At 43.1% G+C, this 14,236-nt stretch overlaps 1 protein-coding gene across 3 annotated transcripts in view; it reads left to right on the top strand.

The window, feature by feature from the left end:
- Positions 1-14,236, top strand: part of TAOK3 (TAO kinase 3) — a 144,047-nt gene that overhangs the window by 62,731 nt on the left and 67,080 nt on the right. For all 3 annotated transcript variants that reach the window (XM_078848917.1, XM_073312562.2, XM_073312563.2), the window contains exons 2-3: positions 7,347-7,450; positions 9,734-9,942. In XM_078848917.1, the coding sequence (XP_078705043.1) occupies positions 9,823-9,942 (120 nt within the window). In that variant the 5' untranslated portion in view covers positions 7,347-7,450; positions 9,734-9,822. The remainder of the gene's footprint in view (positions 1-7,346; positions 7,451-9,733; positions 9,943-14,236) is intronic.

Here is a 14,236-nt window from a genome sequence, read left to right as displayed (position 1 = left end):
TCCTGATGCTACTGTAGGCCTGGCTTGAAATATGTAACTTGACACAAGTAACTTGCTTCATTTCTTAGTAGGCGTGATGTGGAAGGTGAATGAAAGGTTAAGTTGTCACAACAAGCAGTATGCAGGATCAGCAGGAACATCCTGGTATTAGTAAACAAGCCTAACTGTCAGATAAAATAGAGGTCAGATTATGCATGGGCAGAGCATGCCAAACAGGGATTGGTTCCTTCAGAATAACCAAGCCAATCCCAAGACACGTGATGCCATGTGTAAATGTATATAAAGGAAGAGGATTTCTTTGTAGCTTTGGATGTGTGGCATGCCCCATACCCACTCTGTGCTTGAGTCTTATCAACTCAGTGTAGTTTTGCTGTATGCCAGATAAAGATACCGGAGTGACGAAATCTGGAGTCGAACTGAGTTTTTGAGAAGCTGAGTGGAAAGACGTCTCAGAAGCATCCCAACAGCTCCACATGTCGTTTACCTGACAACCGTGGTGGCTCTGTATGTAGCAGTGAAGCCTTTATCCAATGCATTTCCCCTTATTTTCTTTTCTAGGAACGTCCAAGAGAAACAGTTTAAAGTACTGTAACTCCCCGTTTGGGGGTGGGAGGGAGTGATGCGAAGACTCGAGGTCTTAGAACTTTATTTGGTGGAGTTTGAATCTGCAGATTTGGATATGCTTGTGGGAAGTTTCTTTCTTGGGGATCAGAGTAGCAGCCGTGTTAGTCTGTATTCGCAAAATGAAAAGGAGGACTTGTGGCACCTTAGAGACTATTCGTTAGTCTGTAAGGTGCCACAAGTACTCCCTTTCTTTTCTTGGGGATGAGACTCAAACCCCACAAGAAGTTGCTGGCAGCTATGGCACCTTTTAAGCTTATAGGCCAGACGATCACCGCTGAAGGTTCTTCTGACTGGCCACTAATTTTACATATACTAGACTCCTAATAAGGAAATACGTTGCGATCCTGTATGAGAATGTCCTAAATAGTTTTTAAAAAAAAAAAAAAAGACGGACTCCATGACTCGTTGAGATGTTCAGTAAATAGTGATAGCTTCTGGGAGCTGTCTGAACTGTAAATTCTACCTAAGTCTGTTTCTATTTAATTTTTCTTTTATCCATCAGTTTGAAAAACAGAAAGGATCTCTGGAAGCTTTCTCTGTTGTTCTATGGTGTATAACTGCATGTTTCTATCATGGGTCTCAGTGAAAGATTTGGAAATGGAACGGTGCTGCTGCAAATTCGTCGTGCTTTATGGGTTGAGTACTTTTAGAGAATGCTAGCTTACATCAAAAATCAAGTACCTGCTTCTGCTAAGTGATAGGAGTTTTGAGGGTAGATAGTGATCTGCACGTAAGAGGATTAATGAGGACGTGTATGCTTCAGTTCACTGTAGCAATATTGGATGGAGTGGCTGTGTGTGGGTTTTTTACTAACCCTGTTCAGCAGTCAAGGGGAAAGTTATTGGCACGGATTCAGCAAAACAATTAAGGACGTGCTTAAATCACATTGACTACAGTGGAACTTAAGCACGTGCTTAAAGCTGTGCTTTAACTGCTCTCTTGATGTGAGACCTTCATGTGCTGCTGCTGAATGAATCTGGGATTTCTGGTCTCATGGTCAAGTAAAGAAAGCAGGGTGGGGTGTGTGTGTGCCGGTGGTGCCGGTCACTCTCGGGCAGGGATGCTTTATGCAAAAGAAAAAGAATTGCATGCACATAACCATGGATACGGACGAGCCATGCTAGCCTGCTGATCCTGTGAGTGGAGTCTGCTGCTGTTCCACCTACTTCCTGCAGCTTGATTTTCTGCTTGATTTTAATTGGAGAACGTAGTCCTTATTTTGGGAACCGTTGCATTAGGTGTCAGTTTGCATTAACAAAAGGTTTGCACCGTTCTTAATGTTGAAAAATCAACAGTAACTTCAACGTGAGTTTAACAGCATTTCCTATCTCTTGGAAATGGTGTTGGAAAGGCCCCTCTATGATAAATATGGCCCACCATGATAAATATGTTTAGACATCAGTATAGAACTGTATCCCTGAGATGTTCTTGCAGGATCTAGAAACCTTTGCTGTATATACTGAAAACGTTAATGAGCAAGTGAGACAGCACAGGCTGCAGGTGGATTTGGACCAGTTTTTTAAAGATATTCAGGCATCTAACTCCCACTGAAATCAAACTATGCAGCATCACTTCTACGGCTTAGAGCAATGCTACTATTCAGGCTGTATTTTCAAGCAATTTACTGGTGATCTGCCTGCTCTTAAATTCAGAAAAAAAAGGACAACTGTGTAGTTGGTGGGACTTCTTCACAAGGCAGGCTGCAGTACTGCTGTAGGAATGGTGCCAGACTGACCTCAGCTGGAGTGGCTGGGAAGTGGGGCACAGCAATGATATCTGGTTCCATTTCTAATTAAAAAAAAAACACAATTAAAATGTAAAAACTGCTGGATTTGCTCCCCTCTTATTAAATATTGGCTGAAAGCAGAGACCCCACCTTTCAGAGCATGGGCCACACAATGGTCACATTTCCCGCTTCTAAGAAGTGAAGTGGCTATGAGGCTAAAAACAATGGATTATAAACTGCATTTTAACCTGTGTAGTTCTTTTAGGTCAGTATTTCCCAAATGTTGGAAAGCTGAGCTTGCACACCAGGAAATAAACCACCCATCTTAATGTGTACATCTGTTGCACCCTCAGCTGGGCTTTTGTGCTCCCTCCACTTTGGGAAATGCTGGGGTAGCGTTTCATAATATGATGCGTCCTTCTATTTCTTACATGCTTTGATGCTTTGAGCTGCCAATGTTCGTTAGCTAAATGAGAACTGTCCTTGCTGGTATCTGAGCTAGCACCCATTGAAATGAGTGAGGCAGTTCATACATCAGAGCTATTGTTTTAGGCTCTCTGCAAAATCAGGAAGACCTTGCTTCATCAGCTACTCACTCCACATATGGAAGATCTTCTTTGCAATTGTAATGACTAGAGTCTTACTTTTTTTAAAAATGAAAACGGAGCCACTGGAAAATAATTAAGGTGTGTCTACACCTCTACTCCCCAGCTAGTGATTTGACCCATAGTTTGGGAAGCACTAGTCTAGTCTCTTGATATTTCTTGCAAGCATACAAATAGCTGTTTAAAAAAGTCATATGTACTCACAGTGCCGCTGTGTGTGAAAAGGGAAAACAGCGCCACAGATGCTTTCTAGTGATGCTAGATGATTAAAGAGCTTCCCAAAAGGACCTGCCATAAAGTGCCCAGAATACCCCAACAGTTTGACAATCTTTGTCATCCCCTCTGCCCATCTGGCTTCTGCCACCATCCTGGTACAAGTTAACACTGGTCGACTCATGTAACAGTTTGTGGTTAGGATGCTTGTGATAGTCCATAAAGCTGCAGCAGTCCCATGTCACCTGAGAAACCTCTTGCATATTGGAGATCATCAGTGTGATTTTAAATCAGAAGGTGTAGGGTAGAGGATATCTTTTTCTCTGGTATTTTTCCTCTCCTTTCCTTTGCTTCTAAAGGGCTCAGTTCCACCTCCATCTGAAGTCCGTGGCAAAACTCCTATTGTCCTCAGTGGTAGCATGATCTAGGCCCATAATCTGTCTCATCTCCTCCTTTCTTACCAATGAAAAAGGAATTGTTTAGTGTCTGTCAGCGGTTACTTTCTCCCGAACATTAGTCCCATCTCCCTGCCTTGGGTATTTGAAGATCCTTTTATTTTTAGCAGCACTGCTGTATGTCAGTAGTAGTTAACAAGAGCTGACCAGGCTCTAAGGCTGAGAGGTTTTCAAAAGTGCCCAGTGAATGATTGGGTCAGTTTTTGGGTGCCCAACTTGAGAAACTCTGGAAGTTGGCCTGATTTGCAGAATGTGCTGAAAATCTCAAGTCCCTTTTTTTTCTTTTGAAAGTGTTGGCCAACGTTTGAAGCACTGTCAATGTTTCACTGCTTCACAACATGTGTTCTCTCAGATCTTCTCAGTTTGCTGCTTGGGACTGTAAGAAGACTCTTTTAGGTAGAAATTGTCTCTGGCGGTCCTAATTAAGTAGCTTAACAAAGACAAATATTCAGTCAACCATTATTTGAACTGGTTCAGCTGTCCCTCTTTATGACTCATATCTGCCATAATGCTACAAGAAGTGAGACATCCAACTCAATTTAAAGTTTTCTAAGACTTTTAATCTGTCCTTAAACTAAAACAAACACCTTCGTTTTAAAAGCCTTGACTTTGCCTAGTAGCAACGCAACCTTGTGATTTGTGCCCAATGTTTCTCCTCTGTTTTGTTCCCTATTGGTTGCACCATGTCACTTAGATTAAGGTCTTCCGAGCAAGGATCCTGTGCTATTATACTGAGATGCTAGGTGTGCTTCGGAGCACTATAAAGGAACTCAGCAAAAATGTTCAATTCGGTTGGACATGCAATAGTGATTTGGGGGGTGAGGGGGGAGGCAGACATTTTGCAGTTCGTTTTGCTTTTTTTTTTTTTTTTTTAATTTTTACAGGAAAATACTAAGTATCAATAAGGTTGTGATGAGTACTCATCAGTTTCCTTGCCTGACTCTGTCACTGTCCCTGTTAGCAGGAAGATAGCATCACCCAGGCCCTGGCATTAAGAATGGTTCTTGCTTTCAATAGTCTTTCAAAGACAAGGTAGTTGAACTGCACAGATTTCTTGGTTAGCGGAAGGGTGCATTTAAGTAGAGAGAGTTGGATAAACTGGTATTTTCCTCAATACGACTTTTCTTTATTGTTCTAAACCCAGATGGATTTCTCACTTGGGTAACGGACAGTAGACCTGTTACACATTCTTGGCACGTACCTGCCGGCTCGCTGTAAATATAGCTCCTTTGGGTGGGGCCAGTCCTCTGCAAAGGAATAATAATTTTATTCATCTAGTTTTTGTCAAGAGTTTATTTTTGAGCCTTCTTTCTTTTTAATGTAGCCTTTCAGGATTTCTTCCTGGAATCTTGCTAGGAAGCGTATTTGGACGAATGTTTCACTGTATTGCCCTCTTGAGGGGGATGGACAAAGGTGTCTTTCTTTGAGATGGTATTGCTGCCATTCTTGGTGCCAGCTGGATGAAAGAGAAGGAATGTCTGTCAAGGGAGTGTCCTCTAACCGTTAACTGCAGGGAATGGGGAGACAAGATTCTTCGCTTCTGTTCTTAGCTCTGCCTGACTCAGGCCAGGTCTGCCCTGGGAAGGCAGTGGTATGTGGGTGTACTAGACTAGCAAAGCACTCCCTATGTGGCTCCATCAGCCTTCCCTAAGCAAAATAAGCTCTACCAGCAAAAGCGCAGTTTTGCCAGTATAACTGTGTCTGCACCAGGGGTTTTGCCAGCACATGTATCTCCATCACAAATTGCACCCCCCGATGGGCAACAACTCTGGCAAAAGTTTGTAGACCTGACCTCGTATTCATCTCTCTGTGCCTCAGTTCCTCCCCTCCCCTGGGGCATAATACTTACCTTACTGATGTGTTGAAAGTGCTTGGAGAGCATCAGGTGGAAATGATATCATTGCAAAGTACTATTGCTCGTTTTTATGGCACCGTAGCTGAAAACTGAGGACAAGAAGGTTTTCGTCTTGATGGCAATGGGTGCTTTGTCCTTGAAACACACGTGGTTCACCCAGGTGGAGTACCCTACAAGAGTTAGAGCTTTCTTCGTCTCCATTTGTCCTACAAAATACTTACCATGTTTATGGAACTAGGCTTCTGTCGGCTGAGCTCATTGCACATGCCAGAGGCTCCTTGCATCCCTCCATTCCCCCCACAAGCTCCCTGTTTGTCCCCTCCCATCTGCTGCTATTTCAGGGATTCCTTGCAACTTCCCCCACCACTATATGTCAGGTGTGTCCCGATGTCCCCCCTTCCTTCCTTGTTCCTCCATGGCAGGGTCCATGTTTTCCCCTTCCCCCACTATTCCTTGTTTCTGTCTGGGAGATAAATTGTTCAGGGTTATCATGGTGCTCAACACTGTAGGGGAGATGGGTAATAGGCAGGTATCCTTGATGATGAAAGGTGCTAATAGTTGCCACCAACTGGTTCTTTGATCTATAGACAGGTGAGACCTGATTTACGCTAACAGGTCTGCTAACCCAGCTCCAAAGCTCAGTGATATTCAGATTTTTTTCACAGAAATCAACAGGGTCCTGCCCATAGATGCCTAGAACAATCTCTAAAATAATGGACTTGATTGGAGGGGTTCACAAGTTACCATATTACATCCAAACAAAGAGAAGCCATTGAGTCAGGGCCTCACCAGCTCGGCCAGCTATAGACAGCTCAAAAAGAGGGGCCTGTCTGGGACCGAACAGATACAAGTGCTGGTTCAGAAATTTGATAGGGATCAAAAACAGGAAATGGAGGGAAAAGACTTGAGGGGGATAGGAATGAGATTAAGGAGTGGGATACAAGACTGAGGCAGTGGTAGCTTTGATAAAGTTGGTGACCTCTCTCTTGTATCCCACATTATGATATATCACAGGTCTGAGGTTTATAGATGGGGCCCTACCAAATTCATGGTCATGAAAAACGTGTCACGGGCAGTGAAATCTGGTCTTTCGTGTGCTTTTAGCCTAGACTACACAGATTTCACAGGGCAGACTAGCGTCTCTCTCAAACTGGGGGTCCTGACCCAAAAGGGAGTTGTGGGGGGTCACAAGGTGATTTTACGTGGGGTCACGGTATTGACACCCTTACTTCTGCGCTGCCTTCAGAGCTGGGTGGCCGAAGAGCAGCGGCAAGTGGCTGAAGAGCAGCGGCTGTTGGCCAGGCAGCACAGAAGTAAGGGTGGCAATACCATACCATGCCATTCTTACTTCCTCGCTGCTGCTGACGACAGCTCTGCCTTCAGAGCGGGGCTCCCGTCCAGCAGCCGCTGCTTTCCAGCTGCCCAGCTCTGTAGGCAGCACTGCTGCTAGCAGCAGTGCAGAAATAAGGGTAGCCGTACCGCAACCTCCCCTACAATAGCCTTGCAACCCTCCCCTCCCCACAACTCTGTTTGGGGTCAGGACCCCTACAATTACAGCACCGTGAAATGTCAGATTTAAATAGCTGAAATCATGACATTTATGATTTTTAAAATCCTCTGACCACAAAATTGACCAAAATGGACCACAAATTTGGTAGGGCCCTACTTATAGAACATGGGGAAAGTCAATTCTCTTCACCTGAAAGGGAAAACAGCATTGATAATGGGCATTATTTGTCCTGGGGCACCCCGGCACGGTCCAGTGATAAGAGGAAGTCTACTGGTTAACTTGAATATCTGCATACATAGATATTAGCATATGTACAAAGAATTTATACAGTGTTCCTCTACGTGTTTTTTCCTTACAGGAAAACAGAGTGCACAGAACTTGGGGAGACAACAGGAGAACACAAAAAGATGCTGCTGAAATGCATCTGAGCCATAGATTGTGGTTTGTGCCACAGATAAACAGGTATGATTCAGTTGAGTATATTCTGCATGCTCTTAGTTAACATGTATTTATCTGTCATGCATTACGCTCCATTAGTTAGAAGTCCTGATGCAGAGAGTCTGAATGGCCATGACTGCAGGCAGGTTCACCATCATGGCACCTTGAGATTTCAGACCACCAGTACCTCCAAGCCTACCATTGTTGTGCTGTATAGTTTATTTTATGGCTGCTGTATTTTGACCAGTCCATTCTCAGGTGTCCTACTGCCATTTAGGATCTATTTTCTAACATGAGAGCAACATGGTACATTGTGCGCTTCTGTGCTTATGCACTGATGTCAGAGTTTAGAAATTTGCTCAAAAAGCCAGTGACCAACTGGTAGAAAATTATCTTAACTTGACAAAGCCACAGACAAACGTGGCGACATTTCAGCTTTTGGTTAAAAATAATGGCAATGAAAATTTAAAAATGCAGAACCATTTCCTTCTCAACAGCAAAGTAATCTTTACTGGAGGCTCTGGCTGTTATTCCAGGCTCAGCTTGCATTTTTAAATGTTGCAGATTTCTGAGCATCTTGCTCTTCTAACGGGGAGTTTTCAAAACATCAAACCCCAAACTCTCAGACTAGTTCCCCTCACTTTTGGCAAAACAAGTCAAATATCATAGAGCCATTTATTGTTGTTGTCTGTATTAACTAATATGATGCAAGTAAGAGCATGGTTTGTTGTTGCTCCTCTTCCCCCCCCTCCTTGTCTTATTGGTGTGTTTTGGTTGACATTGATGAGCAGTAACCCAAAGTGACCCAGAGAATGGAAATATAAAATGGGCCTGTATTATATTTTCATGGTGTTTTTTTTTTCTTCTACTGGACAACTTGTTATAAATAAGAAACAATCTACTGATTTTATTTTCAGGAATTAAACTTCTTTCTGAATGAACATCTTATGTCTTCCATTAAGTACAGTGTTTTTGCTGTGTGAGCTGGTACACACACTAAAGAAAGATGAGCTCCAATAAAGACTGAGCTTGTTGGATGACATAAGCCAATATGTTTCAAAGTTCGGGTCGCGACCCAGTACCAGGTCACGGCATGTCAGGCACTGGGTCGCTCTGGTCAGCACCGCCAACTGGGACGTTAAAAGTCCTTAGCTGGGCAGCACCGCTGACAGACAGGCTAGTGCCGACCTGTTTCAACACCGTGCTGTGTCCTCGAAGCAGCTAGCAGCGGGCCCGGTTTCTAGGCAGGGGGGCCACGGGGTTCCATGCGCTGCCCCGAGCACCAGCTCTACGGAGTGGGGGTGAGAGCCGGGCGGAGCCGCTTGCGTGCCTCCGCGTTGGAGCCACTGCTGGCAACTTCAGGCACAGCGCGGTCCGTGGTGCCAGGACAGGCAGGAAGCCTGCCTCTGCACCCCGTCTGTGCTGCTGACTGGGAGCCGCCGAAGGTAGGTCCGTGCCCCAATCCCCCGCCCCAGCCCTGAGCTACCCAGCCCGGAACCCCTTCCTGCACCCAAACCCCTCATCTCTGGCCCCACCCCAGAGCCTGCACCCCCAGCCCTGAGCTCCCCCCAAACCTGGAGCCTCTCCTGCATCCCAAACCTTTCATCACCACCCCCACCACAGAGCTCTGACCCCCTCCTGCACCCCAACCTCCTTCCCCTAGCCCAGAGCCCCAAAGCCCTCATCCTCAGCTCTGTTGGGTTGCGGGCATCAACAATTTTCTTCAACCTGGTCCCCAGAAAAAAAGTTTGAAAACCACTGACAGGCTGTAGGGTTGGATTTTCAAAAACACCTCTGTGACTTAGGAGCTATTGAAAGCCAATGGGACTAGTGCATTTAGGCACTTCCTGAAAATCCCATCAGTTCAAATTATCCTCTGTAAATTAAATAGAGCAGGCCACCAATTGGCAAGTGGAAAGAGAGTGATATCCAAACAAGAGAGACTTATAAAAGGGTGGATAACAAAATGTGTTTCTTTAAAAACTGGCACATCAGGGGATCTGCATTGAGACTGTTAGTATAAACTTCTATCACGTAATGTTTCACGTAATCCCGAAACAACTTCCCTCTTCTAATGGACATTAGTATAGCCTCAGACTGCAGTACTCAGTTCGGTATCCAGTAAATGGCTATTACGCACAGAATGCCTAGTTATCTATACTCCTCTATTTGACTAATAGTACTTGAAGGAAACAATGGGTAAGCCTTGTTGTTTTGAAGTTATTTCCTCTAATTTCACTGTAGAAAGTCTGAACAAAAACATGCATAAAAGTATCTGGTAAATGATGAACGTTGTTGTTCTCCCAGGTGCTGTGTTATCTGCAAACTACTTTGTCAATGAGGGAAGAAACCGATTGGGAATTTAAAGCGCGAACTAGGTCATAATACTGTTCAACATGCGCAAAGGGATGCCGAAGGACCCAGAGATAGCTGACCTATTCTACAAAGATGATCCTGAGGAAATATTTGTGGGTTTACATGAAATTGGACATGGAAGTTTTGGAGCAGTTTACTTTGTAAGTAGATTTGTTCACCCACATTTCTCCAAAGAAACACTTGTCAGTAAAACATGGGACTTTTAGAAGTGACTCTGATACAAAGTTATGAGGACCTTACATACACTAGCTTCTTATCAGTACACCTGTGAGATGAATGTATGACAGAGACATCTCTTAATCCACTTCTGAAGTGCAGCTGTCTCTGGGCGAAGCCCAACCTCACTGTATCAATGCAAGGCATTTAAGACACAGCTGCTCGCGGTGAGAAGGGAATGCTGTATCTGGTTGAAGATGGACAAATTTAGCCAGGCAGAACATAATCCAGCAAGCTAATTTTTATCAGAAACACCAGGTTTTAACATCATTGTTCTTGTGAAAAGTATAATGGGTTCTTTTAATGAACATAAGTGGCTTGAATTTGTTTTCTGTCTTATTTGCTCTGTGTTTCTAAATTGTCTGCAAATTCATGGATCCCAGGAATTGATGAATTCAACAGACAACTGAAGCTAAAAGCCATTTTCAGTAATAAATTGGTCCAATGGTTGCTGGCCTAGAATCTTCACTGAGTCAGTAGCAAAAACAAAGAGATCGTGGAGTCCTCTGTGCTATTTCTCTACCGCTTCTAACATTAGAGATATTGAGATGCTCATATCACTGAGAGCATTTGAAAGTGTCATCCTGCTTCCCTTCCTACCGCAGCACTTTTAACCATAGCAGAATCTGTATGAAACGGTATTCGTGGGTGATGTTAAATATCCACATTAACTGATTAAATATCATGGCAGTAATAGTTTAGAGAAGCAATTTTAAAAAAAAAGCAACTGAAGTTGAATCACTGTGTGGTGGTGCCCATGATAAATTAAGTTCAGCTTCCTTGTGGGAGGAATTGTACCCAAACTTGGCACTGTAACGCTGAATTTCAAAAAGCAAGAATTAAAAAAAATTAGGAAGATAGTGAAATTAAACACAAAAATTAAGCTCTGCCCTTTGATTTAAGCCTGGGAGCTTATAACAGATTCCTGGTAAATATGCGTCGCCCCAACAAAAAAGGCAAGCAAAACCTGGTTCAATGGTGCCTCATTCAGGGATGCTTCAGCTGAACTACGTTTTCATTAGAAAGGAACAGAAGTGAAGGCATTCAGAAGTGATGGGTGACTTTGGATGCCACGCTTGAAACACATTAAGTGGACCCAGTTTTCAGAAAGTGCCGAGCATCTGATCTCTGAAAATTAGTCCTCTTTAAGATGTCTCAAGTTGGGCCTTCAAAATCATTCATCAGTTTTGAAAACCTTGACCACAACCTCGAATAGATGAAAAGTAAAGTTGGAAGAGCAAGTAGCCAAAGATGTAAAGTCAAATAAAAAGGAAATTATTAAGGTCTATGGAAGCTTGTGAGGGAAGTAGTAGGTCTGCTAAGCCACCAGCACAGACCAAAGGGAGCAGCCTGAATAGTCTTTGCATTGCATTAGTCTTCATCCCAGGCTATGCTGGGGAAATACTCATTCTTTTCTGGTAATATGGAACTGACTGAGGTGTTGCAACAACAAGTAAAATAGCAGCAAGTCACCTGGATTACATGGGATTCACCCAAAAGTTCTGAAGATCTTAAGGATCTGATACTGGCCACTGTCAGAGGCAGGGTACTGGATTAGATGAACCAATGGTCTGTTCGGGTATGGCACTACCTATGTACCTAGTGCTTGAAACTAGAATGTACAAAAACACTAGAAAATATACTGAGTAGGGAATAATCCTGCATTGGCAGAGAGAGACTCTAACAGGTGTTCTCCAGCTTGAACTTCTGTGATTCTACGGACCCACAACATGGGTTCACCTTTGGAAATGCCCTTCTGGAACCCCACTTGCATACAGCTTTATTCTTGCAAATTGTTTCCCTTCCATTCAGTTCTCAAAAACTCTCCCCAAAGATTTGTCATCTTTGCCTGTCGCTCTTTGTATTGGAAGGACAATGGTTTGCCTTTCTCTTATTGGCCCAGTTTTTCTCCCCTATATAGTCCTGTTAGCAACTTTTTGCTGTTTTGTCCATTGAAACAACTTGGGGTGACATCTCAATGCATGGAAGTGTACATATATAACTGAGAATTAATGTAGGATGATAAATGTGACAGCTTGGCGGGAAATAGCTACAGAGATCTGTGTCTTCATTTTGGATGCACTTTCTTACAGCTGTAGAGTATGACTAGTTCTGTGGTGGTGCTTTTGTTGAGCTTTCTAACCGTCATCTGTACGGCAAAATTACTGTGCAGTGCTCTGTTTTTAAGGATAATTGTCTAGTGCAGTGTGTGTGTTTAGGCGCAATGGATTGGCTAGTTTGCTGCATTTGTTCTGTTTGATCTTTTTATCTGAGTTGGTACAGACACCACTGTATTCAGCAAAGGCATTGATCTCTTCCTTTTCATGATAATGATAGCGTCTGAATTTCATAGCCCTGCTATGGGCACTAAACTTCAACAGAATACTTGGGAAAGTAGGAATTTTGTTACTTCATTCTGCTGTGCTAGCTACTTTTCACTATTATCAGTATTTTTCCTAGTGGACTGAACAAAGGCTAAAATATTTCTGGCCTCATTTTGTCACCAGGTTTCGGGGTTTATGCACCTTCACCAAGCAATTTCATACTTTCAGTCAGAGATCATTTTCCTCAATAACATTAGGCTAGTTAAACACTGAACCATGAAAACAAAGTGGTGGATGGTATTTGACAAAGCAAATGAGGGGGTATTAAAAGCTGTGTTCCATTGTGATTTGCCAGGGTCTTCACAAATGATCTGCTAAAGGCAGCCCAAAATGTTTCAACATGTAGGTATTTCTGTCATTTACACTTGAAAACTCTGTAGCTTATTTCAGTCTGAAGGATTCCAAAGCACTTTAAATGCAACAATTTCCCTCTGCTATGATGGAATATGGCCACTGTTTAACATGGAACAGCAATACTTCGCAACAAGTCAGGGCAGGAAACCCATATCCAATAATGGGGGTGGTAGAAAGAATTAATTTGAAATTTTTCCAGAATGACAGTGCTAACTCCAATGAAGCAAAATGTGCTTGAGATCTTTAATGGTGAATCAGGATCTCAAGTGGTCAGGGCTACAGCTTTTCATCTTATCCAAAAGCTGTTTCTTCTGGCTTTCCTTAATTCACCAATGAGGGCTTCATGCTTCTGACGGCAGAACATAATTTTACCTATTCCATTGTGCCAGACATTAGTCTAAATCCATTAACTCTCTTCAGTAATTCTCTTGGTATTTATGTTGACCCAGTGTAGCACTATTTTCCCTTGAAGACACTGTCTGCATTACAAAACATCTTGGGGGATTAATATATTTGTGAAAGGACATTACTTGTCCACACAAGTGAAACACCAAGTTTATTATGCCTCCCTTTTAACTTATTGCAAATTCTGAGCTTTCAGCTGTTGCCAATCTTGTACTTCAAATTTCCAGTGGTTACAGAGATAACAGCATTTAATCATGTTTCAGACTAAATTGTTCGCTTTTTGTGTTTGACACTCTTGGAGAGCTCAAGGTGGCTTGTTGCCATTCCAGGCAAATAGATAACTTATTCTGGAGCCATGAGTTTTCAAGCTTCAGTCAACTCTTCTTTTGTTATGCAAGCTAAAGAAAAGTAGAATTTTCATAAACTCAATGGCTTTGATAATACAAATATTTAATACGCAGTTAGCTCACAATACATGGTCTAATGTCTAGCTTGTTCCCTTGAAATAACATTAAACATTTAACCTACGCTTTCAAAAGGCAGGAAACTTGTGCTACTTTTGAAGTGTTCTCCTGAGCCTTCCCTGTGCTGCCTAGGTACAATATTGTAGCACACGTATAAAAATCACCCAAGATTCAGCATCACCTCTCATTATTTAGGGGTCCAATCCTGCAATGTATATTGAGCATCCCTGTCTCAAGCTGAACTCCCTGGGTGCTGAGGGCACTTGACAATTTGCAGGATCAGGCTTTTAATGAGGCCTGGCAAGGAGGGAGAATTGAAGGGTGTTGGACCTGAAAATCGTTGCCAGCTTTGGTTTGGATGCACAAGCCAGCAAATGACACTGTCACTCTGATCAGCTCTCCAAGAACAGGATTCTTGGAAATAGCAATACCTGCCTCATGAGAACCAATCCTATAGCACAAAGGGACGGTGACAAGGAACATCCATGCACCCTCAGGCTCATAGCAAACCCGATGACCTCTGTGTGTTGGGGTTGGGTATCAAATGTTGTAAGACTTGTCTGAAGGCTTACACTTCGCATGAAGTAGGGGACATTTAGTGGCCTAACAGG

Source organism: Lepidochelys kempii, chromosome 15 (assembly GCF_965140285.1).
Source record: "Lepidochelys kempii isolate rLepKem1 chromosome 15, rLepKem1.hap1, whole genome shotgun sequence".
NCBI lineage: Eukaryota > Metazoa > Chordata > Testudines > Cheloniidae > Lepidochelys > Lepidochelys kempii.
The sequence above is the reverse complement of the archived record's forward strand: the minus strand, read 5'-3'. Positions and strand labels throughout refer to the sequence as shown.